This window comes from Notothenia coriiceps, unplaced genomic scaffold (genome assembly GCF_000735185.1).
Source record: "Notothenia coriiceps isolate Sejong01 unplaced genomic scaffold, NC01 NC01_scaffold00006105, whole genome shotgun sequence".
Taxonomy (NCBI): domain Eukaryota; kingdom Metazoa; phylum Chordata; class Actinopteri; order Perciformes; family Nototheniidae; genus Notothenia; species Notothenia coriiceps.
The window spans coordinates 34,890-56,578 of NW_011338806.1; the positions used below are offsets into that span (position 1 = coordinate 34,890).

A 21,689-nucleotide genomic window follows, 5' to 3' on the forward strand; every position below is an offset into this window, starting at 1 on the left:
GGGTAACGAAGATTTGATAAAGGACGAAGAGGCACCAAAGGAACGTAGGGAGGCACGAGGGGAACAACCCTTCCCTTGATCAGGTGGTCCCTTGCTTCGTTCCACTACCTTGCCGCCTTAGTAATTGGCTTCACTCTTTCCGGGCTCCGGAGCGTCACGTGAAGCGACGTCCGTTTGTGATGACGCTCCACAGCTGATCGTCTGACAGCAGCCAGCTCTGTCCCCGTTATTTCCACACACACCCCCGCCTCTTAATTAGTACACATTTACTGACACAAACATTTGTATCATATGTTGTAGACCCAAATAAATACAAATAAAATAAGAACTAATTCTCAAAAAAGATAAACGCCATTCTTAAAATGTATAAACGAACAATAGTTCGATTAATATTGATTAGAGTTCACAAAATAAATACAAAAAATTCAGAGAAGAAAAAGAGTTATGTTATCTATCAAAACCCTGTTAGATTAACATTGCGAAATTTGTCTGTTTGTTTGGATATGTAGTAAATTAACATTTTAAATAGCACTTAATGACTGACTGAATGGAAAGGATAATAAATGAAAATGTAATACGAAAAAAGCGATCATGAAAATGTTTCCAAAAAATGAATGAAATGATTTTTGACCACTTTGTTGTTCAGATTGTAGGAGCCGCATTTAAGTTTATTTTGTTTTTGATTTATTTGGAACCTTTATTAATGCATTTTTCTGTTTCAGTAAGAGGTGTGCTTTGCTCAGGTGAAGGGGGCGGGGCTAAAGCTTTAAGTTGGAGGTGCGGTGTGTGACGGGAGAGCAGCAGGCAGCAGCAATACCGTCATTGACACGCAGACGCAACCTTATGCTTAGTCAAATACAGATTATTAGGATCTGCTGTTTAAGTTTATGATAAATATTGTTTTCGTATTTTGTTTATGTTTTACTGGAAATAAACCTTGAAAAGCAACCGAAACGTCCAGTGGATTGTGTACTGCGAGTCTGACACTGCTTCCGAGGCCCAAGCTCTATATGTGGCCAAGAACAATAACTTTTGAGGTGAAGGTTACAAGACAAACTTTTGGGGATTTTGGCCACTACATGCATGTATGAACGTGTGTGTGGGATCTCACTGTTGGTTTCTTGCCCTCCTTGAGCACAGTCTTCCGTCTCAACACCCCCTGCACTGTGACTGCTCCGGGGTAAAGGTGAACAGCAAGTTCCTCTGACTCCGCTGAGCTACAACAGAACAAAGACACGTTACAAGCTACACACACAGGCACACAAAATACTACATGCATGTTTTCATGCACGCACTCACACTGAATCAAAATCAGAGATGAATTACTAGTAAAGGCAGACACAATCTGCAAAGCCACCTTAAACTCTGCTTCATGAAAGTACATTTTTAAACCTACATCAACTGTTTTGTGTTGTTTCCATAAAACTGAATTTCACAGCTATAAATCTTAACGCTATGAGCAGAGAGAGGAGCAGAGGAAGGCAAGGTGGTGTGCAGATTGTGTCCGTCTGGAGGATCAGAGCAGGAAGCCCAGTGAAGCCTGGTGGAAATAGAAACAGAGGCAGAGGGAGACCCATCTCTAACCACATGGGACACTTTTATATGCGACGTCCATGAGAATTGGCTTTAATAATCCTGAAGAGTCTGTTCCTGTCTCTCTGGTGAATGAGGATGTCATGGTTTGTGTCCAGTAACACATGGAGCTCCGTGTGGAAACTCATTTTGAGCTCCAGGCTGTGAAATATCTTGTAAACTTAACACAAGAAGAAGTCCAGGTTGACCATAAGCTCTCAGTGTGTGTGTGTGTGTGTGTGTGTGTGTGTGTGTGTGTGTGTGTGTGTGTGTGTGTGTGTGTGTGTGTGTGTGTGGCAGACGTGCAAGAAATGTAAGAAATCAAAAGATGGATTATAGATTGATGGTAAGCAGCAAGAAGATGTAAAATCATGACCCGCACAGATCCTTGGCCCTCCACCTGATTCATGATTTCACCAACTCACTCACACGTGTCCCACCACTAGATTCTCCCAGCACTACACACACTCTAAGCACCAGCAAACAGCGGCCCCTAGCAGGGGCTGAGGGCCGGGAAGTGAAGATAAGAGAGGCTTTGGTTGAGCTCAGGTTGGTTCAGGTCGGGATGTGTGTACCTGCTGGGCCTCAGGACTCCTCTGTAGGTGATGCGGGCCACACGGGTCACTGGGCCCAAAGAGTGATAGAACCGAGTCCTGTTCAGAATAGGATAAGACAGGATAGAATAGGGGGCACGGGACACTGTTAGGGCTATGAGGGTCTCTTGTTGTTTTTTGCCTTGATTGAATGGGTTAGGGCTGGATGGAGGGGCGGTCATTTGGTTAGAGGAGATATTGATGAATATGTGTTTACAGGCTTATTCAACAGTTTTCAGAAATGTTTATTTGGAAAAAACGGTTCAGATGATTTTCAGAGCCAGATCATTCTTCAAATAGCGAGTGTGGCTCCAGACATTTGGCACAGAGTTATTGTTTAGAGGATTGAATCGTTTAGTTTTTAAAACTTTCAGGCTGCTGCAGAAGCATCTGAGAGCAGCGGTGGAGGGATGAGGCATGAAAGCCCTGGCTGCAAGGCTGAAAGCGAGGCAGCACGCGGCAAGTTTTTATTGACGATCGTTTTGCATAGCTGTGTCTTGAGGGCAGAGCAAGGAAAATTGTACAATCACATCAGGGATGGGCGTATTTTATGACCAACATGTGGATGTGATGAAAAAACACTGCACACACAGACGTTGTAACCTTACCTCTCAAAAGCCGGCCAAGAAACCTCTTCACTGAGCTCAGAGCCCTCACTGCTCCCTGTGTGCAGATACAAATCATTCACAAAAATGATGCAACATGTCACAGAACATATAAACTGAGCAACATGGTAAAAGGTTTATACGTGTTTGTCTTACCAAGTGAAATACCACTGGACAGAGTTGAGCTCTCTGCATGTACTCTGGTGGGACTGTGGCTCTCCATCACACTATCGTCCAACAGGTGGCGAGACCCAGCGTTGGGGAACGTAGCACTTTTAAACTCTACTGTATTCATCTTATGGATAAAACTATGTGGGTAGAGAACACGGAAGAAAATAGGAAGAAGTAAATATTAATGCTTTACAACTTGTTTTTGTAGGATCTGTGTAGTTCACAGGGCATCATCTTTCGTTATGATCTACTATAGGATTCATGCATTATGACTTCAGTTTTTTTAACCTAAAAATAACTTCAAATAAAAACTGACTTGTAGCCCAGGCTGTGGCACTTCCTGTGTCCGTAGGGCAGGAGGTTCCTGGGGGAGGGCGGCGTGGCTGGGACTTTGGTTCCTTCAGCTGCTATCGTACATTTACGGCCGCAGAGAGGAGATGCTGACGCTTCATGACCTGTAGCTAGAAGAGGGAGGGAAGCACAAGTTTATTTACCGTGACGAAAAGAGAGAAAAGAGAGGATCAACTGGTTTGATTCTTTATTTACGAGAAACTTACCGACAATATCCTCTTTGGTGGCATTTGCTCGTGGTGTGCTGGTGCCAGGCTCAATCTTTTGTGACAACCTAGACAAGAAACATTGATAAAACCATTAAAGTGAATTCATCCTCATTGATTACGGAGATAAGAGGGAAAGACAGCAAACGGCAAATTAGAGATTCATGGGCAGCAGCGTGGTCCATCTGAGATCTTACTTGTAATTGTCGTCTTCTACAAACTTCTGCAGCTCTTCGATGTACCTGACTGAGTTCAGATACTTCTGTACATGAGTCAACAGTTGTACATCTGGAAGAGGAGAGGAAATGGAAACACATTATAATACATATACAGAATGTTTTCATGATGTATTAATGATGTAAAAGTGTATAAATAATTACAGAGTTTTACTTCAAACTATCCCTGTATCCTGAGCACTGCTAACTTTTACCAACAGTATTTATTTTCCCTTTATAATCATGTAATAACACTTGAATGTTTACTATTCTACTAACACATAAAACAAAAGTTTGAGGGGTACAATTGGTCAGGGTGTATAGTCCTGTAGAAAGAAAATACTTCCTACATGAACATTTTTACAAAAAGTCAGTGGATTGTTCACGACTAACAGGGTCATGATTTCTAGAAAGACACATTGCTGTTATTTTAGCCCTTTGAGAACCTCAAGCTGAGCGCAATCAAGTTCAATTATAATCAAGAAAAGGCCAAACCTCTACACTGGATATACCAAACACTCAGCAACTCGGACTAAACAATCTAGATTTATAAATATTACTTTGGATCAGAGAAAAAATTATTTGATTCATGGTTGAACTGTCACACTAAACCTGGGCTCTCTAGTTTTTGCACATTACCATCCAGTGATCGTGGCGGTGTAAAACCTACCGTAGGTAACGGATCTCTGCAGGTCCGATAGGATTCTGAGGATGTTGTTCATCAGGTTTGATCTCTGTTCGTTCTCCAGTATGCTTCCCGTGGAGGGATAGGCTGAGTCTACATATGTCAGATCGGACAGGTACATCCCTGAAATGAAGCAGCAGAAAAAGATGCTAGATGTTAAATCAAACCAGGAGAAACACACAGCTTTCCTCACATTTCCTCTCACATTTCGGAGAGTCAAGTGCCCCTGTGCAAGCCAAATGAGGACAGCGTCCATCTGTTAAGGGTGTTATTTGAAACACCATTGGGAGACAAGGATTTTCCTCCCTGAACACAGAAACCCTGGCTCATTACAAAGTAAACACAAACACAAACAAGGATGGACACCGGGGACACATTTTCCTGGAGTCATGATGCCTTGCAGCTGTGGATTTCTAGGAATGAACACCAGCTGGTAAGCACAGATTGCTTATTTGAAAACTCACAAGAACTCTTCACAGCTTTTCTTTTTGCATGGATTTTTTTGTTCTCCATGGATCTAAAGTATTACCTTGAGTGGATGATTGATCTTCTCTTCAGCCTTTCCAACTCATGACCATCCCTCTTTCCCCTCTTTCCCCTCTTCCCTTTCTTCTTGCCTCTTTTTGGCAGACTTGTAGCAGAGCTGAGATTCTTAGCCTCTCATTACATAAATATTAACATTGAGAGACAAACCCAGGAGCGCCTTCCAAACGCTCTGTGAAAGCAGAGATTAACAAGCTTCAGAAGTGAACTGATGGTGCTATTTTCCTCCTCTCTCTCTCTCATGCTAAATGTTTCTTTCACACACCACCATTGAGATTGACTGCAGATGTAAGAAGAGTTATCTCGCAGTAGACTACACAACACCAACACTCCCTCTCCCTTGGAAAGTGGTGTTAAACTCACAGATGTGCGCACATACACAGGCATTTACAACATTGTAAACGCAGAGCCTAAACACAGATGTAAAAATAATCAACAACAGAACTGCAGACGCAGTATATAAAGGGCCAACGCTTGTCTTCAGGATACCACGCACACTCAAACACAACACCACCTGATTAGAATCAAAGAGAGAATGAGAATTTGAGAGCAGAAGAAGCCGTTTACAAGAGTTTCAGAGACATAGCTGTAAAGGGGGAAGTGAGAGATGTGGAGAAGAAGAGGAATCCTGAAGGCTTAGCCACTGGAGCTGCACTTTTGAGAGCATGTCAAGGGTAACAGCAGTTAGTCATGCACAAATCCATACTGACTGGAACACACACACAGCTGCGTGCTCAGAGGACCAGTTGTTAAGGTGTGTTCACATGTGGTAAATCGTGTACAAAAATGGAATTAGAAACCTAAAAAGGGAAGATGTGCGAAATGTGATCACAATGTGAAAGAAAACGTCCTCCTCTATCTGCTTTTTTAAGCAAGTAACCTACAAGATCTTTCAAATGTGTGTCCATGTCTCACTAAGCTGAACACATTAAAGTAAATGGCAGCACTGATAAGGACCAGACACACTTAACTGCACCCGGAGCAAGGATTTTGCTCCAATAACAAGTTGTCTTTATCTGCCTTCCTTTTTCTCCTGCTCTCATAAGAGCCATACAGGAAGTGGCTCAAAAACCTCGGCAGCATTACGATCCGCTCTTCCCACTCAGAAAGGGAAAAGCAAGGAGAAAGAGGGGAATGTGGGTTGTCATTAAAGAAAAACGGTCAAAGCAGTTTACCTGTGCCCCACACTCAGCACAAACACTTCAAGCTGCTCTCATTTCCTTTCACTCACACTTTTTTTTCTATATTAGAACCAAGACGGTTATTGTTAAGGATGGCAACTTAATGAGGCAGCTCTGTTATTCTCTTTTTTCCATCAGAGTGACATCAGAGGTGGGCTTGGCCACAAAAAAAATTGAGAGGGGAAGAAAAAAGGCAATCTCAAAACTCCCACATCCCCCTTCTCCTCCCCTCTCTTCCTTCTTCCCCTCCCTCTACTGGTCTCCCCCATCCTTTGTGAAAAACTCAAGGCATCAGTCGTCAAGGCTCAGTCTATGGAAGTGGCCGGCTATTGAACCATGCCCCAGCCCGGGCCCCAGGACAGCTGAGTCCACAGAGAGGAGCGCATCTTTCGGAAGTAGGGCCTTAGCTAAAAGAAAAAAGCTTTCATATTGTGATTTCATGCTGCAGGACAGGAGGAGCGACTCAGAGGACTGGGATAAAGAGACAGAGAGATGAGTCCTAAACACTGCAGCTCGGTGAAGACACAAAACAATACACACGTGAAACTATAACTGAAGGAAACACACCCCCACTGCTGGTAACAAAACAAGGTAAATGTTGCCTCTGTTAATTCTGTTTCAAGTTTGTTTTGGAGTATGTGCGTGTGTGTGTCAGCATGACAGTATGTGTGTGTGACTGGGCAGCTGCGAGAGCTCTGGCTGAGAGGTTGGAGAGGTTAGGACGTTTCGTGACTGGAGGCTCCGGCTGCAGACAAAAACATTTAGCAACGCTTCTTTGGCTTTTCTCTAGACTCTGAGGCCTGCAATATACTGTGTGTACAGCATGCTGAAATCATCATCATTTTTAATTAATTCAACACATGTGACCTGTAGCTTATGAGAAGTATCGGATGTTAAAAAGGCACGAGAACGTTATTTGTGGAGGCAAAATACAGGAACCGATTTGTTAAGTACGGTGCTTTTAGAGTTTCCATTGTGTAGAAAATAGTAATGTAAACAAAAAGCCTTCAATATTGAAAATGATGTTGTCATTGTCACTGCTTTCCTTTGGAACAAGTAGAGGTGTTCTAATGCAACTCAAATTTACAAAATGCCGGATCTGACCAATATCAGAAAGCTAAAGGGGAACAAAGTACAGAGAAATGAAAGTAGGGCATTCCAGCAAAACACACGAGTGCGACCGATCTGATGGCGAGATTTGAGCTCTGGAGCCAGGCTTGTTTATTTTTTCTCGGCTTTTGGTTTCCTAATACAGCACTATCTGAGCCGGTCTACTGGTGGGGTGTAGGGATGGAGGCGAGTCAGCCTGGTGGAATCAGGGTTAGATCAATAATGTTACGCCTAATGAGGTGATGACATATCTCTCAGCACATGCTTCCCCTCGCCTGGGGGTCGGGAGATCACTGAGATGCACAGAAAACTAAGTGCTGTTTCCTTAAAAGTTATCAAGATGTTTCTTTGAGAAGTCTGTTGAAGGGGTGGGGGGGGTGCAAGTGATGATACAATGTAATCCAACCCTGACCACATCCTCTATCTCATACACCCCATGGACATAAGAGACAGCCATTGAAATGCCATGATCTCAAAAGCTTTGAACCTTAATAGCATCAATCTGGAGCACTTCCATATCAGCAACTCACAATTATCTTCAAATGTTTTCACTTACATTCACGGCCTGTTGGTGGGATCCGTGGAAAATATTCTGTTCGCTACAAAACCACATCTGTGAATGCTGTAAACGAGCGAGAGGACACACACACACACACACACACACACACACACAGCTTGGAGAAAAAGGTATTAAATGAGAGATGGCAAAAGGCTAAGAAAACATTTCATGAGCTTGCTGGCTTTTCCCTTACAGTAATAAATCAGAATAGCAATACCTATAATAACTCAGCCTGGAAAAGAAAAACTGAAAAGATAAAGAAAAGAGGGAGCAGCTGTTTGAGAAATATCCAGAACATTCTGTGCTGGAGGGTCAAAGCTTGGCCCTCTGGTTCACCTGCGTGAGGGACAGAGTCTGGGAGAAAGCTTTAAATGGGCCATTACAACCAACTCAAACATAAAACTAACCATTCTCTTAACCCTCAACCGTGGCTATAAATCACATCAGACTTTCTGTTTGATGTCCTTCCTATTTTACGTTTTAAAACTCCCAGGACATGGCAATAAATAGGGGTCAGGTAGTGTGTGGGTCAGCTGTCGGAGCCCACTAACCGCTGCCCTCCCCCGGCTGTCCCGTCACACACGCAGCAGGAGATTGATAGCTCAATCAGCCAGCAACAGTCATTTTATGTTTTTTAGGTGATGGGCCAATCGTATCTCACTATGTGACCTGAGGCAGCCTCAGACGATCTTATCAGTAGAACACATATAGAAGCAGACACAGATAACACAGTCTCTGGATACAGACATGGGCTTGTCTGAAAACACTGCTGACCACATGCAGTTAAACCAACCACAGCAAAAGAAGCCAGACACAGTCGACCTCTTAAAACTCAAACCTACATCATACACCACAGTGCTGCCCGTAGCGCTGGTGGATTTGGTAAAGAAAAATGAGCCAAGGCTGTAGCAAACATTCAAAGAAAGACAAGTCTGTAGCTGCACTGTGAAGCTTAATTGGGATCTCCCTAATGAGAGCTTGGACACAGTTGAACAGACAGGTCACCGTAGGGAGGAAGAGGTCAGGCTGGACGTCAGGACAAACACTCAAGAGAAGTGGAGGTATGTAACTAAGTAGAGCCAGTGGGCAATGAGCGTGTATTTGTTTGAATTTATGTGTTCTTCTTAGCCAATTCAACTAATACAAAGCATGTGCAGTCAGAGGTATGAGCTTAAGGTGAGGTGCCACTTAGGGCAGAAAAAAAATAAAGAAAGAGTCTGAATGGTTATGAGTGATCTCCTAAATCTGAAAATATTCATCATCCAGGCAAACAAACATTTGTATAAATGCTGTAAAATGTTAATAGTCCCTCCTCCCGGCTCTCCTCTCTGCCCTGACCCTCCAGCTCTTTTCCGATGCGTGAAACATTAGCCGCAGCGTGTTTGTTTGAAGCCAAGTGTCCCTTCACGAGTACAATTCAATCAGAGAAAAGCCACCAGAGCTAATCTATTAGCCTGTGCAATACATTACTGCGGTAAACTGTGGCAGATTTTAGGCACAAATTAAGATTTCGCCTGCACATATTATTGTGAGTTTGTGCACAATGAGAGTTGTGTTTGTGTTGATGGACAGGCTGTGTTTGTTCTGCGATGGGGTGAGGTGAGAGGATGTCACGGAGGGATGGAGGAGGGTGTCGGAGAGCCCTTATCTTGACAAAGTATGACAGAGAAAGGCGGCCTTATATGAACTCTGGATCGCGCGATTATAAGAGGTGTGTGTTTGTGCATTTATGTTTGTGCTGAGGAAGAGGGGGAACCCGTGTTTCACAAAGAGCGATTGATTGCAGGGGGTTGTGGAGCGGACGGGTGGGGGGGGTTGAGGCAGAGGAAGGGTGGAGCTGCACCCTAATCCTGCATATAGACCTCTGACCCTCAATATCAGCCCACATGTTTAGAGTTTCACTACAGAGGAAAGAAAACAGATGGGGGCCGTGGGGCCTCAGGGGTCTCCCCACTATAATACAGCATCATGAAGAAAGACAACTCCGCAGCTAGAAAGCAGGAGGCAGAAACTACTTCTTTATTTTATTGGGTTGGTTTGCTCTAACCACAGGCTAATGTCTTTTTAAGTCAAAACAATTAGTCTTACAAAACATCTTTGTTTTTCCACCTCATTTTTCATTGTTTAAATCTACCCAAGAGCCCCAGTCTCAAATACTAGTTCAAGTTATCAAACGCAGAGAAAATCCCATTATATTTTTGTATCCACCTTTCCCCATTAATATTTCCAACATGCAATGTTTATATATATTTCCTATTCCACCGTAGTAGCAGGATTTAATCACACTTAGCTTATTTTGCTGATGAGGATTTTATGACTTTTCCTTGTTTTTGTTAGAGCTGCTTTTAAGAGTGTAGTGTTGTTCTCTTTAATTGTTTCATAATGTCAGTACTTCAACTACTTCCACACTCATGCTGTGCTCAAAGCCTCTGTCCTCAATAACCTCATGTAGCTATTTCTTTGCTCTCCTTTTAATCTGTCCTTTATTACAAATTAGTCAGATGGTTTGTCAGCTGTCAGATTTTCTTCTTTTTCCCACCCGCGGCTCTGTAACCAATTGTTTTAGCAAGCACAAAACAAGGAGTCACTTTGTGCTTCTGAGGGAAAAATAATATGAATGGTCATGAAACTCTAAAACAGTGGCCGCCGGTGACATCATGTGTGGATAAAAGGCTCTGGCTGCACTCCATGTTGTAATGTAAAGCGGTGCTGCAGTTTATTTAACTCTTTTCTTTCACTCCCCCCCCCGGATTGTTTTTACTTTTCTTTCTTTCTTCTGACCAGTGATGTTTTATGTGTTTTAGGGCATTTTGGACATTATGTGGGAAAGTCTGAGGGCCAGATGTCGGAGTGGAAGCTAGGGATTTTGAGGCTGGAAAATACATCGGCTATAAAAATATAAAAAATTTGTCTCCAGCAAGAGACTGGTGAAAACTGCAGGAGACCGGGAGCTTTGAAACCCACGCAACAGTCAAACAGAACTTCTGGTATGATGACAGCCTGAATATAAATGTGACACTCTTTTGGGCTTTGGTTCATGCTTCTCACCTGAAACATGCATGAACGCTCCAGTGCACAATATATAATGGCACATCATCACAACATATCCTACCCGATTGTGTTCATTTTATGCCAGTTCAAAACATCAAGAAAGACAAAATATGGCATTGGATTTTCTGACTTTTCTTTTCTTACGACTGTAATTATATTGTACATATATAAACTGTGCCAGTGTATTAGGTATACCTAGCTAATACGAATTCACACAACAGTTCGGCAGCAGTCCTACCTTCTTCAATGTTATATTGATCTTTTTTTTGCTTAAACTGCTTAAGAGAGATCTAAATGTGCCTGTATGGTCATGTTATAAGTACTGTATGTATAAGTATAGTAAAAACAGTGACATACAGCACAAACCTGCATTGAGCCAATTTCCCATAGAAGCAGTTTATAAAGGTTGTTCATCATTTAGTTAATTAGGCAGTTTGCTCTGGCTCACACTTTGTGCACTTCATACGGAGTAACCTGAAGCCACCAGTGAGACATATGGCTGTCTTAACCAAAGTGGCAAAACACATTTCTTCCATCCAGCAGTAATGTAAGCAGACGTCCAGCTTAATGACTTCTCTGCTCATTTCCTCTCCGACGAAATGCAGAAGAAAATAACTTGGGGCGGCAAAGCTAATGATCATTAAAGTGAAAACATCCACACACAAAATATAGTGTCCTCACTATATGCACACTTCCAGTGTGAGATTGGGGTGAACATAATTTAAGCAAGACAAACCCATTAAGAAATAGTTGTGGGCTTTATCGAGTGTAAAAAAAGGGCAAAAGTATGCCACAAATAAACACAGCCTTTTCTTAAACTGTGCCACAGCCATGACGATGATTTAAACCATAGCCAAGACAGACAGAGAGAGAGAGACAGAGGGAAATTAGAACAATTAAAAAGACACTGTTATATGTCTGCAGGCTATTTATAACTATTAGTGTGGTGAGGACCCAGCAGTGCACTTGGGAAGCTCATACTGATGACAAAATATAGGCAAAGTAAAGGGCCCAGTGCAAGTCTTTTATTCCACGTTTCACATGGATGTTACAGAATTTAACAGCTGTTTGTCAGTAGGGCTGAGAAAACAAGAAATGTAATAAATCCTACTCAAATTGAAGAGATAATCCGTTTAAATATCCATTACTTGCTCTACTTTTTACAGCCTGTGACTTTTCAAATGTATGTTCAGCCTGCTGCTGAAGTGATTTGGCTGTAACAAAAAGACCTGGAGAGAGAATAGAGGACACAAAACAGAAAAAGCAAAGAAAAAGGAAAGTATTCGAAAGCGAAGGGAAAGTAAACAAAGAGGACAAAAATATGAAAGAGGAAAATATTTTAGGAAAGAGTGCAAATCTTTCAAGGCTTAGGAGGGATAAGAGTATTTCAATCTATGATAGAAGCTGCCTTAAATTCCTACCTGGCCAGGAAGTGGAAAATGACACTGTCTATCACTATAAGTATCTTCCATTTTCAATCCAGTGTCGTCTGTGCTTTCTTTTTAAATCAGAGTGCTTTGTGTCAGCCTTAAATACTGTCGTTTCTCATCCCCTTCCCTTGTTCTGTCTCTGTAGTATCTGCGCTCATAGATCCTCTTGATTCTGTTTAAGAGTTAGGCTTCTCGAGTACCTTACAATTCATTTCAAGCTAAATAAACATGCGAGTCACAAAATGTTAGGGAAGATTGCTTATTCATGCCAAGGCACACACCACAGACATGTAGTGTTAGTAAATGATAGCTTAAAGAGAACATGGTTTGCATAATTCAAAGCATATAGTAAATCCATTCTACTTGGATTAACTTGTAATAAAAAAAAAGCACAGAAACAGAAATACAGGAATTGAAAAGTACTTCTATTGTAACCTAAATGAGATTCAGTAACAGACAGGTCCTTCAAATTTAAGTGCAGCCTGCTGAGAAACATCTAAGTGGTTTCTCGTCAGCCATGCGTGGACTTTTAGTATTTGTGCTGAAGAATAATGGCCCATTCCAACTCTGACAACCCAATATAGTTGGTCAAGTAGGGCAGCTGCACAGATCTGTGCAAGCATCACCCTTAAGCTATGAGATGCAGAGGGAAATCAACATTTCCAATCTCAGCAAAAACAACGTACTGACTGCAAACAAGGTATGCGAAGGCCAATTCATTTGAATGAATCTTTATTCCCATAGGTGACCACTTTACATTTTCCACTCGAAGGCTTTCCCAGTCCCCAAGCACTTCAACAGGGTTCAGTTTTGGTTTGATGGGGTGGAAAAAAGAAGCATGCTTGTTCTGAGAAAACGCCGTAAACTTAAAGACACGCTGGTGACCTCTCCATGTTCCCTGGAATGTCTTTGAAATGTTGTGGTTCCATGAAAGGGACTAGGCCCCTTCGTACTCAGAACCACCTACCAAGACGAAAACAGACTCCAGAAGACAGGAAAGAGAGAACAGAGTGGAGGAGACGGAAAATAAAAGTATAACAAGAAATAGATGAAGGAGGTGATAGCTGATGGATGAGCTGTAATGTTGCCTGTCCAGTTCATACTCGATGTGGATGATGCTGGATATAAACACTTATGGAGCTCCAAGCGACAGTAGAAAGAGCCAGTCTGGAAGAGAAGACGTAGTTGAGAGAACCAATACTGGTAACGCTGCTGTTAAAGTCATTAGCATCTCTCACCGAGGTCAGCAAGGATACAGTACCTGGTTACGCTGTCAGACACATCGGCTGCTGGAAAAACACATGGTCCTGAAAAAGAATAACGTCTCTGGATAGTCATGCACGCACGGTATTTAATCATACCGATGGACACACAAGCTTATGCATACCAGCGAGATTTCCAGTACGAGCTGTAATTCTGTCCCTTTTCGATATTGTTCCAAGTGACAGAATTGCCAGAATTCCTAAAGAACCACAATGGCATCATATGGGACACAAAGGGCCTGCGTTTCAGGGTGGAGGTAGGACTTAATGACGTGGCACCAAGTAAAGATTGGGTGAAGAGTGACAGAGTGGATAAGGAGGACTAAAGAGTGTTTTGCATGCCCAAGACAGGGTGTTAAATGGAGCACTGTGCACTGAGGAGAAACAGAGCTAACATCAGCAAGGATAGGAGGCGAGGGAGTGCCGGCAGTCACCCTTCAGATTAGAAAACAATTCTACACAAACGGTTTTCCTTGCATTGACTCTTGCCCTTGTAGCGACGCCAAATTATGTGTTTTGTGAAACACAAATAATAACTCCTACCATAAATGATGGGTTAATGTATGGAGCAGTGGGTGCTCAGTAGTTAGAACATTTAACTGCTCTCACAGGAAGCTGCAAATCAGAAGAAGGGGTCAATTTGTGTCAGATATCTATGCAGGAAGGAGGGCTTGATCCCTTTTAGAGGCCTTTTCAACCAAATGCTTGGAACTTGAGGACATGAATCAGAAGCTTAAAGTTCGGGGCCTTTGATAGCCAACGGGACCTCAAAAAAATGTGGGTGTCTGTCAGCCGGAGAACGACCAGAGACAGAAAGCAGACCTCGTCCCGTGGGCAAATGTGTTCTCTCTTTGGTTCTTTAACATAAACAACTATGTGTGAAACAATGAGCTGACAACTCTGGATAAACACAGAGTGAGCACTTTTCCAAAGAATAACTGATTGTCTGTGAATATTTAAAAAAAGTGTCAGATACCTTTTCATTAAAATCCTAAAGCATCCGACAGCTAGTTCCTCGACTCTGGGACAGCATACATCCAACACCCCTGCTTTTAACATTCCTTTTGTAAAATGTTGTAAACGAAGAATTGTCTGCTCAGGGTCCTGACTCTTAAGATCTTGTTTTCTTGCAGGGAGGCCTGGCGGGACTTGGAGGAAGCACCAGTAGCTGTCCATCTATCCATCTAACCAGCCAGAAGCATGCAGGGGCTGGTGTGGAGCCTGTGTGCCCTGCTCTGCCTCTCCCTCTGGGAGGAAGGTTTCTGCAGGAGCTCCATTAATGCACGCAGGACCAAAGAGCCTACTCTCCGTAGGAGTAAAAGAGCCCCCATCGATCCTGATGGCAAAAAGTGTTCCTACACCTTCCTTGTGCCCGAGGAGAGAATCACAGGTTCAAAGGATAACTTATTTTATGTCACATACCTTTGGTTTTTCCCCAATATATTTCATGTAACAAATCCTTGATTTTCAAAAACTCCAAATTGCTTCCTGGTAATCTCCTATGTATTTCACATCTGTCAAAAGGTCCAATCTGTGCCAGCACCACAGGCCCAGAGCCAGACAAGGACCGAGTGACCCGTATGGACATTTCAGATGTGCGGGAGGTGCTTAATAAACAGAGGCTTGAGATTGAGACGCTGCACCTGGTGGTGGATGTGGATGGTAACTTGGTAAATGAGATGAAGCTGCTGCGGAAGGAAAGCAGGAACATGAACTCTAGGGTGACCCAACTCTACATGCAGCTGCTACATGAGATCATCAGGAAAAGAGACAACTCTCTGGAGCTGGCCCAGCTGGAAAACCGCGTCCTCAATGTGACCTCTGAAATGATGCGACTGGCTTCAAGGTATAAGGAGCTGGAGTCCAGGTTTGCAACAATGGCAGGAGTGGTCAACAACCAGTCCATTCTCATCTCTGCACTGGAGGAGCAGTGCATGAGGACTGCGGGACGCGGTGAGCTGCCTGTTGTTCCCCCCCTGGTACAGGTGGTACCGCAGCATCTACCAGTTAACAGCCGTTTCACCAATGAGATACAGAGGGACCATAACAACCGGGCCTTTCCTAGAGGATCACGCATGGAATCCCCTACTGCAAGTCCTTTTGGGATTGACCCACCACCACCACAGGGAACACTTACCTCTGATGGTAAGTACCAATTTGAACTTGGAAAGGGATACGGAAAGAAACAATTGTCTGAACACAAGGCAATTGTTCTTTGTAAGTTGTGTGTGAGATTAACTAGGACAATTACTAAGTGCTATTAAGAACGTAATGTTTGGCAGAAGTTGGTATCGCTGAGGCACTATTGGCTAATCCTTGGCATGATTCCTACTTGGCTGTTTGTATTGGCTGTACAGTACTGAGCATGTGTACTTGGTGGGATGCAGATAAGACCTCTTTGAACTGCATTAAAAATACATCAGAGAACAGTAATATAAAGCTTCTTCATAGGATTTAGTCAGATTTACAGTAAGTCCATGCAAGACATAAAAAGAAGCCAGGTTTAGACTAACGGAGCACACTGCAGACGGACAGCAAAAGGTCAAATCAGATAGGAGAGACTGCTGTACCTTTGATCTCACAGAGATTGAAAAATTCTTACTTTGAAGCAAGATTATCTCCAATTTAAAATTCACTACGTTCACTCACAAAATATTTTAGGTTAAAAATAAAAATAAATGTCCATGTACTTTGTTGTTGGTTGGGTACCATGGAAACAACCACAGCAATGGAGCAATAGCCCCCTGGGAGATATAAATAATTTAAATGGTCTCTAACTGAGAGGGAGGTCTTCAGAGAAGCTGAAGTATCAGTGCACCAATGACTTAAACAAAGCTTTCAATCTGGATCCCGTTAATGTATTTACAACCAAAAGAAGCAACGGAAAGCCAGAGAAGGATCATATCGGATTTGTTTGCTGACACATCATCCATCATGTGTAACGTTTTAGGAAAAAAATATATATTTCTACATCTTGTGTCCATACAACATATTTATCCAATTCCTTCTGATACGGATGTATACTTGTCCTTTCTGTTACATTTTTAAGACTGAGATTGAATGGAATCAAGGGATCTAAATCATAAATGAAAAAAGGGAAATGTTCATCCCCCCAAATACCAATATTAGGCTTTCGACCATAGAGTTTTACTTTAACTGTAAAATACACAGTACCTGACCACAGTTTGGTCCAGGCAAGCCCTTTCTCAACAATTATGGTTTGTTTACCAGATTTATTTTTAACCCCAAGCCGTAATAGCTCTGTTCGGAGAACCTAACAAGAAAGTGAAAGGAAAGGAGAAAGAGAAAGTGGGAATACATCAGAGAACCCCCTCACTGACACGTCTGATGAAGACATATCATTACAAGAAAAATACAAGCTTGTGCTGGGGAGTTTTAGGTATCTGTGCTAGGGCAATACACTGGGTCCCTATGTGCTCCTACACTCAGCTGAGAAAATCATCTTCCATGGACCCTTAGGCCCCGGAGGCCCCCACACAATGCCGGTGTTCATGCTGGTTTAATACACATTCACACAGGGGAAAACAGAGGAAATATGGTGGGTTGGGGTTCAGCTGCTTCAGCTCTGGGTGCAGTGCTACCATATTGCTTAATTTGAGGGCTAAACCTAAGTGAATATTCATTCAATAAGGAAAATGTACACATGTATGTTTGTGTGCATTTGTAACTAACGTTTATTTGTATAACTTTGTAATAGAAAAAGGTATTTTGAAAAGAATGTGGCCACAATACATCCAGTCAAACCTTACTTTTGCTTCCTTTTCCTCTTGTCTGCTGTCTCGAACTGCTAGACTTGATGATGATGATGATGATGATGATGATGATGATGATGATGATGATGAGTTTTGCATATGCAATAAAACCAGACATCTTGTTCAACTCAAGGAACTGTACAGTATATTTGTTCAGTGAGCTCAAACTGAATAAAATCTTTCAATGGAGGATTTTAGTAGGAATATAGATATACAACCTATACAATATTTTAAGTTATTAGTTCAAAACTGTCTTTTTACTAGTTGAGCAAAGAATCATGAACTACTAATCCCCAAATACTTAGGAAACAGAGGAATAATTGGAATATAATGATAATGCAAGTTGCCCTATAACAATAGATTGTGAGAAAATGGTGATTTTACAATAGGGATTCCCTTAAATACAAACGTTGTCAAATTGTGTCTGTATTCAACCTTCTTTCTGTCCACAGGTCCGTTCAAAGACTGTTTCCAGGTGCGGCAGGCAGGCCATACCACCAGTGGGATGTACCTGCTTAAGACCGATGGCAGTGACCGGTTAATACAAGCCTGGTGTGAACATGGCCTTGACAATGGAGGATGGACTGTGCTGCAAAGGAGGAGAGATGGCTCCGTAAACTTCTTTCGGAACTGGGACAACTACAAGGTAGGGCTGACATCCACGAGATTTGAGATATCATAACATTGTGTCGCCTAAGTGTTGACTCTTCCTGGTTTAAATGGCTGGAATAAATATATTTAAGCAGGAGCAAGAACTGATTTCACAGCTTTTCTTTTTCCATTTCCTAAGCGACCCACTGTTAGCAGTTCAAATCGGGGCCACTAAGTAAGCACTATCTCCATCAGTATAAACAGCTTAGCAGGGGATTCCCTAACACTGAAATCCCAGCCAAGAGCTAGAGCCAGGGATCTGCATAGACATAAGAAACAGTAGGCTGACAAGGAAACACAGTTCAACATCACTGGGGAGGATCTCTTCAACCTCTTCTTGTTATGGTTCAAATGTTGTGATTGAGATGTGATACAGGAACTAACAAAGCAGGGGACAGACAAATACGTCACAGCCTGACAAGTCTCCAAGGTTCCTCTTAAAAAAATATGGAAATGGCAAGAGTTTTCTTTCCTGCCATAAAATTGGTTCAAAAAATCAATACTAAAATGTTGTTTAAATCAGGAACATAAATGTGTTTCTGCATTTAGCTTTAGTCAACTCTCCATCCAGCTTCGGCCAAATCTTAATTGCCCCGGCCATTCAATAATTGTCTTGAGTGAGAACCACGGTTCATAACCTTAACACATTATCGTCTCAACAATAAGCAGATCTGATTTCATTTTACTTGATTGCAGACTCCTTTAAACTCAGCACCCTGTTAGAAAGTCTTATTAACCTCACACAGCTTTACTGTTTATGTTTTTTGGACATGGTAGGCGCTCTGTAACCACAGAATAAAAAGAAAACTGTTCTTTCACCACTTGGCTCACTCAGTGTCGACTTACTCGTGTTAATACAGAACTTTATTGGTTTACGCTACGTTGCAATGCCATTTTTACATGAAACCACAACTGACAATGAATGAGAAACAACATGCTTTGGTGCTTCTCCCCTACAGAAAGGCTTTGGAAACATAGATGGTGAACACTGGCTTGGGCTGGAAAATATTTACAACCTGGGGAAGCAGGGCGACTATAAGCTGATGATAGAGATGGAGGATTGGACGGGGAAGAAGGTGTACGCCGAGTACAGCAGCTTCCACCTGGAGCCAGAGAGCGGGGGTTATCGGCTGAGGCTCGGCACCTACCAGGGCAACGCCGGGGACTCCTTCAGCAGCCACAACGGCAAACAGTTCACCACGCTGGATCGCGACAAGGATGCATTTACAGGTAAGGGGGAGTAGTAAGCTGAATTCCAAATGTTTTTTTTTAAATAACTGCTAGTAAAGTGACACATCAAAGGGTTTTATGCTCATCTTTTTTTTCATGTTGTGTCTCTCTCTATTAGGTAATTGCGCCCATTTCCATAAGGGTGGCTGGTGGTACAATTCATGTGGCCAGACTAACCTGAATGGCGTGTGGTACAGCGGGGGAGTTTACCGAAGCAAATTTCAGGATGGGATCTTCTGGGCAGACTATGGAGGAGGGTTCTACTCCCTTAAGTCAGTCCGACTTATGATCCGACCGATTGACTGAAACACAGCACTTCAGTTCCCTTTGAATGCAACTCAGTGTCCCTCCTTGTAAAATACGAAGGAGGAAGAGACGCCAGGGAATTAAGACTCTAAAAGTGTTGCTATGACTAGCTCCAAAGTTGACTTTGAAATGAAAACTGATGCCAGTGCCTTTCCTAAGTCACTGCTCCATCTTCCATCTTTCAGTCTGGAAAGTTATAGTCCATCAAGCTTTCTAGGACCATCAAGTATTATTCTCAAATGTCCTATTTTACTCAATCTTGATGGTAATCAGCATCTTATAAAAAGGGAAATGGTAATTTACTAGAGAGATGAGATTTCTTCTGAGCAGCTAATGATGACTTAATGAAAAGTAGTGTCACCCATACAAGAGGGGATTGGATTTAATGGGATGTTTAACAAATGTATGTAAAAATGCTAAAATGTAAAGTTGTGTCGCCAGTTAGACTCCCTGTGGATCAAACGGTTAGGGAACAGGACATGCTCGACCTTCGGCCTACTCCTTTCTGGGTTTTTCTTTTGGACTTCTGGGGTTTCTATAAAACCCCCCAGAAAATGATCTTGTGCTTTTCCAATGTACATATGGCTGAGCTGGCTATGGTGTGTAAATATATTTGGTTTAATTTGTGAATGGTAATTTAAGCGGTGTGATTCTGCTCAGGCCGATTGTTCACAATGTTGTCACTCTGCCATTCGTTGTTATTTATCAGTGTATTTATAGTAAGTATAGTCATGGTTGTTTTATATCAAGCCCTGTAATAAAACAATTATTTGAAAAAGGTTCTCTCATGTACTGCTACATTAATGACAGTTGAACAGAGGCACACACACAAACACAGTTAGTTCATCTTCTAGTTCATAAAGGTGAGACTGATGAATAGTAAAATACAGGTTTTAAAAGTATTTCCACTCTTATTGTCAAACTTTAAGTATGTAAAATATGAGCTAAGGCTTTATCGGTATAAAGGATGATGCAATCACCTAAAATCCAACACCTTCAGAATTCTTTGATCTGATTTAAGTGCAATATAAGCTGCCAATACCTGACTGAAGGAGGTCAGAAGGATAACGATTAATTTAATAATCAAAGTAGGTTAGTGGGCAAGATAAAGAAGAACTGTGACTAAGTGAGAGAAGATTCAACATCACATTATTCTTGTTCTGAAAGAAAGAAGGCCAAAGAAAAGGAGAGTTTGAAAGAAATATCTAAGGGGAAAAAGAAAGCCTTGAAGAAGCGGATTCAAATGTATCAAGGTGAGGACATGGAGGATATTAAATGATGCCATAATGGAAGAATTTAGACTAAAATAAGAACCTGGGAGACAGTAAAGATGATAAAAGGCAAGAGATGGAGAGACGGGGAAGAGAAGGATGGAAAATTCCTTCCACTTAAACCGTTGAGCTTTTCTTTCCGTAAATTACAAACGTATATCTTGAAAATTGTGGCTCCCCTGTGTACCTTTCTTTCCCTCTGAGGAGCTGTAAGTCAGAAGAGAGAGGAGACGTCTGATGCAAACACTGCAGAAGGAGAGACTCAGACACACAGTCAGCTATTTTTTTAGCTTAAGTTCTTACACACACAGTTAGCCAGCAGAACTGACAGGTAGGCTTACTGTCAGCCATCTAAAACATTGTATATCCAACAGCCCAGGCCTGGCTGTACTAACTTCTCGTGTTAGTTTTTTTTTACACAAAAAGCTGAAGTTCAAAGGAACCAGTATTGTTTGAGTTTGCTGCATTCCTGATCACATATGACACCTTACCCCTGGGGTTTTCCCTTGTATTGATTATTCCAGCATTGCTTGTGTCCCACAGCTACTCCAACAGCTACAGCAACAGCATGCTGGAGCAGGAGGGAGTCAAGGGGCCTTGTGCCGCTTTCTGACCCTCTTTAGTCTTTTTCCACTGACAAAGACCAACAAGCAAATGGCTATTATTGCAGTGATAATGTGCTTCAAGGCAAGGCTTAGGAAAATCATTAAAGATCCCAACTACCTGCATAGCGACCTGTCTCACGGTTTCTGATGCATACATTCAAGAAACGGCAGGATTCTTTTTCAACACAATGAGATCTTGCTCAATAGGACACTTTCAGAATTAAAAGGTAAAAACCTATGTTTACAAAAGTTCATGTTTCGGATTCTCCCTCATCTGTGAAACAAAACTGTTACATTTGCTTTAAAGCACTGCACTTTT

At 42.2% G+C, this 21,689-nt stretch overlaps 2 protein-coding genes across 2 annotated transcripts in view; one reads left to right on the top strand and one right to left on the bottom strand.

Moving 5' to 3' along the window:
- The window catches only part of ralgps2 (Ral GEF with PH domain and SH3 binding motif 2), a gene marked incomplete at its 3' end in the record, with an annotated part of 72,644 nt that overhangs the window by 4,962 nt on the left and 45,993 nt on the right, over window positions 1–21,689 (bottom strand). Inside the window, exons 10-17 of the mRNA XM_010768919.1 lie at window positions 4,384–4,521; window positions 3,696–3,786; window positions 3,499–3,566; window positions 3,258–3,402; window positions 2,927–3,078; window positions 2,774–2,828; window positions 2,148–2,225; window positions 1,112–1,217 (exon numbers count right to left, since the gene is read on the bottom strand). Coding sequence (XP_010767221.1) covers window positions 1,112–1,217; window positions 2,148–2,225; window positions 2,774–2,828; window positions 2,927–3,078; window positions 3,258–3,402; window positions 3,499–3,566; window positions 3,696–3,786; window positions 4,384–4,521 — 833 coding nt within the window. The remainder of the gene's footprint in view (window positions 1–1,111; window positions 1,218–2,147; window positions 2,226–2,773; window positions 2,829–2,926; window positions 3,079–3,257; window positions 3,403–3,498; window positions 3,567–3,695; window positions 3,787–4,383; window positions 4,522–21,689) is intronic.
- Window positions 6,407–20,274, top strand: angptl1a (angiopoietin-like 1a). Its single transcript, XM_010768902.1, has 6 exons — window positions 6,407–6,713; window positions 14,668–14,924; window positions 15,059–15,679; window positions 17,760–17,953; window positions 18,918–19,188; window positions 19,307–20,274. The coding sequence occupies exons 2-6, from the start codon at window positions 14,735–14,737 to the stop codon at window positions 19,492–19,494; spliced, it is 1,464 nt and encodes a 487-aa protein (XP_010767204.1). The 5' UTR covers window positions 6,407–6,713; window positions 14,668–14,734; the 3' UTR covers window positions 19,495–20,274.

Bases quoted from the DNA above. Each gene is read 5' to 3' on its own strand.
- angptl1a (XM_010768902.1), top strand. From the start codon at position 14,735: ATGCAGGGGCTGGTGTGGAGCCTGTGTGCCCTGCTCTGCCTCTCCCTC. The intron at 14,925-15,058 runs GTTCAAAGGATA...ATCTGTCAAAAG, and splicing joins GCCCGAGGAGAGAATCACAG to GTCCAATCTGTGCCAGCACC. The intron at 19,189-19,306 runs GTAAGGGGGAGT...TCTCTCTATTAG, and splicing joins CGACAAGGATGCATTTACAG to GTAATTGCGCCCATTTCCAT.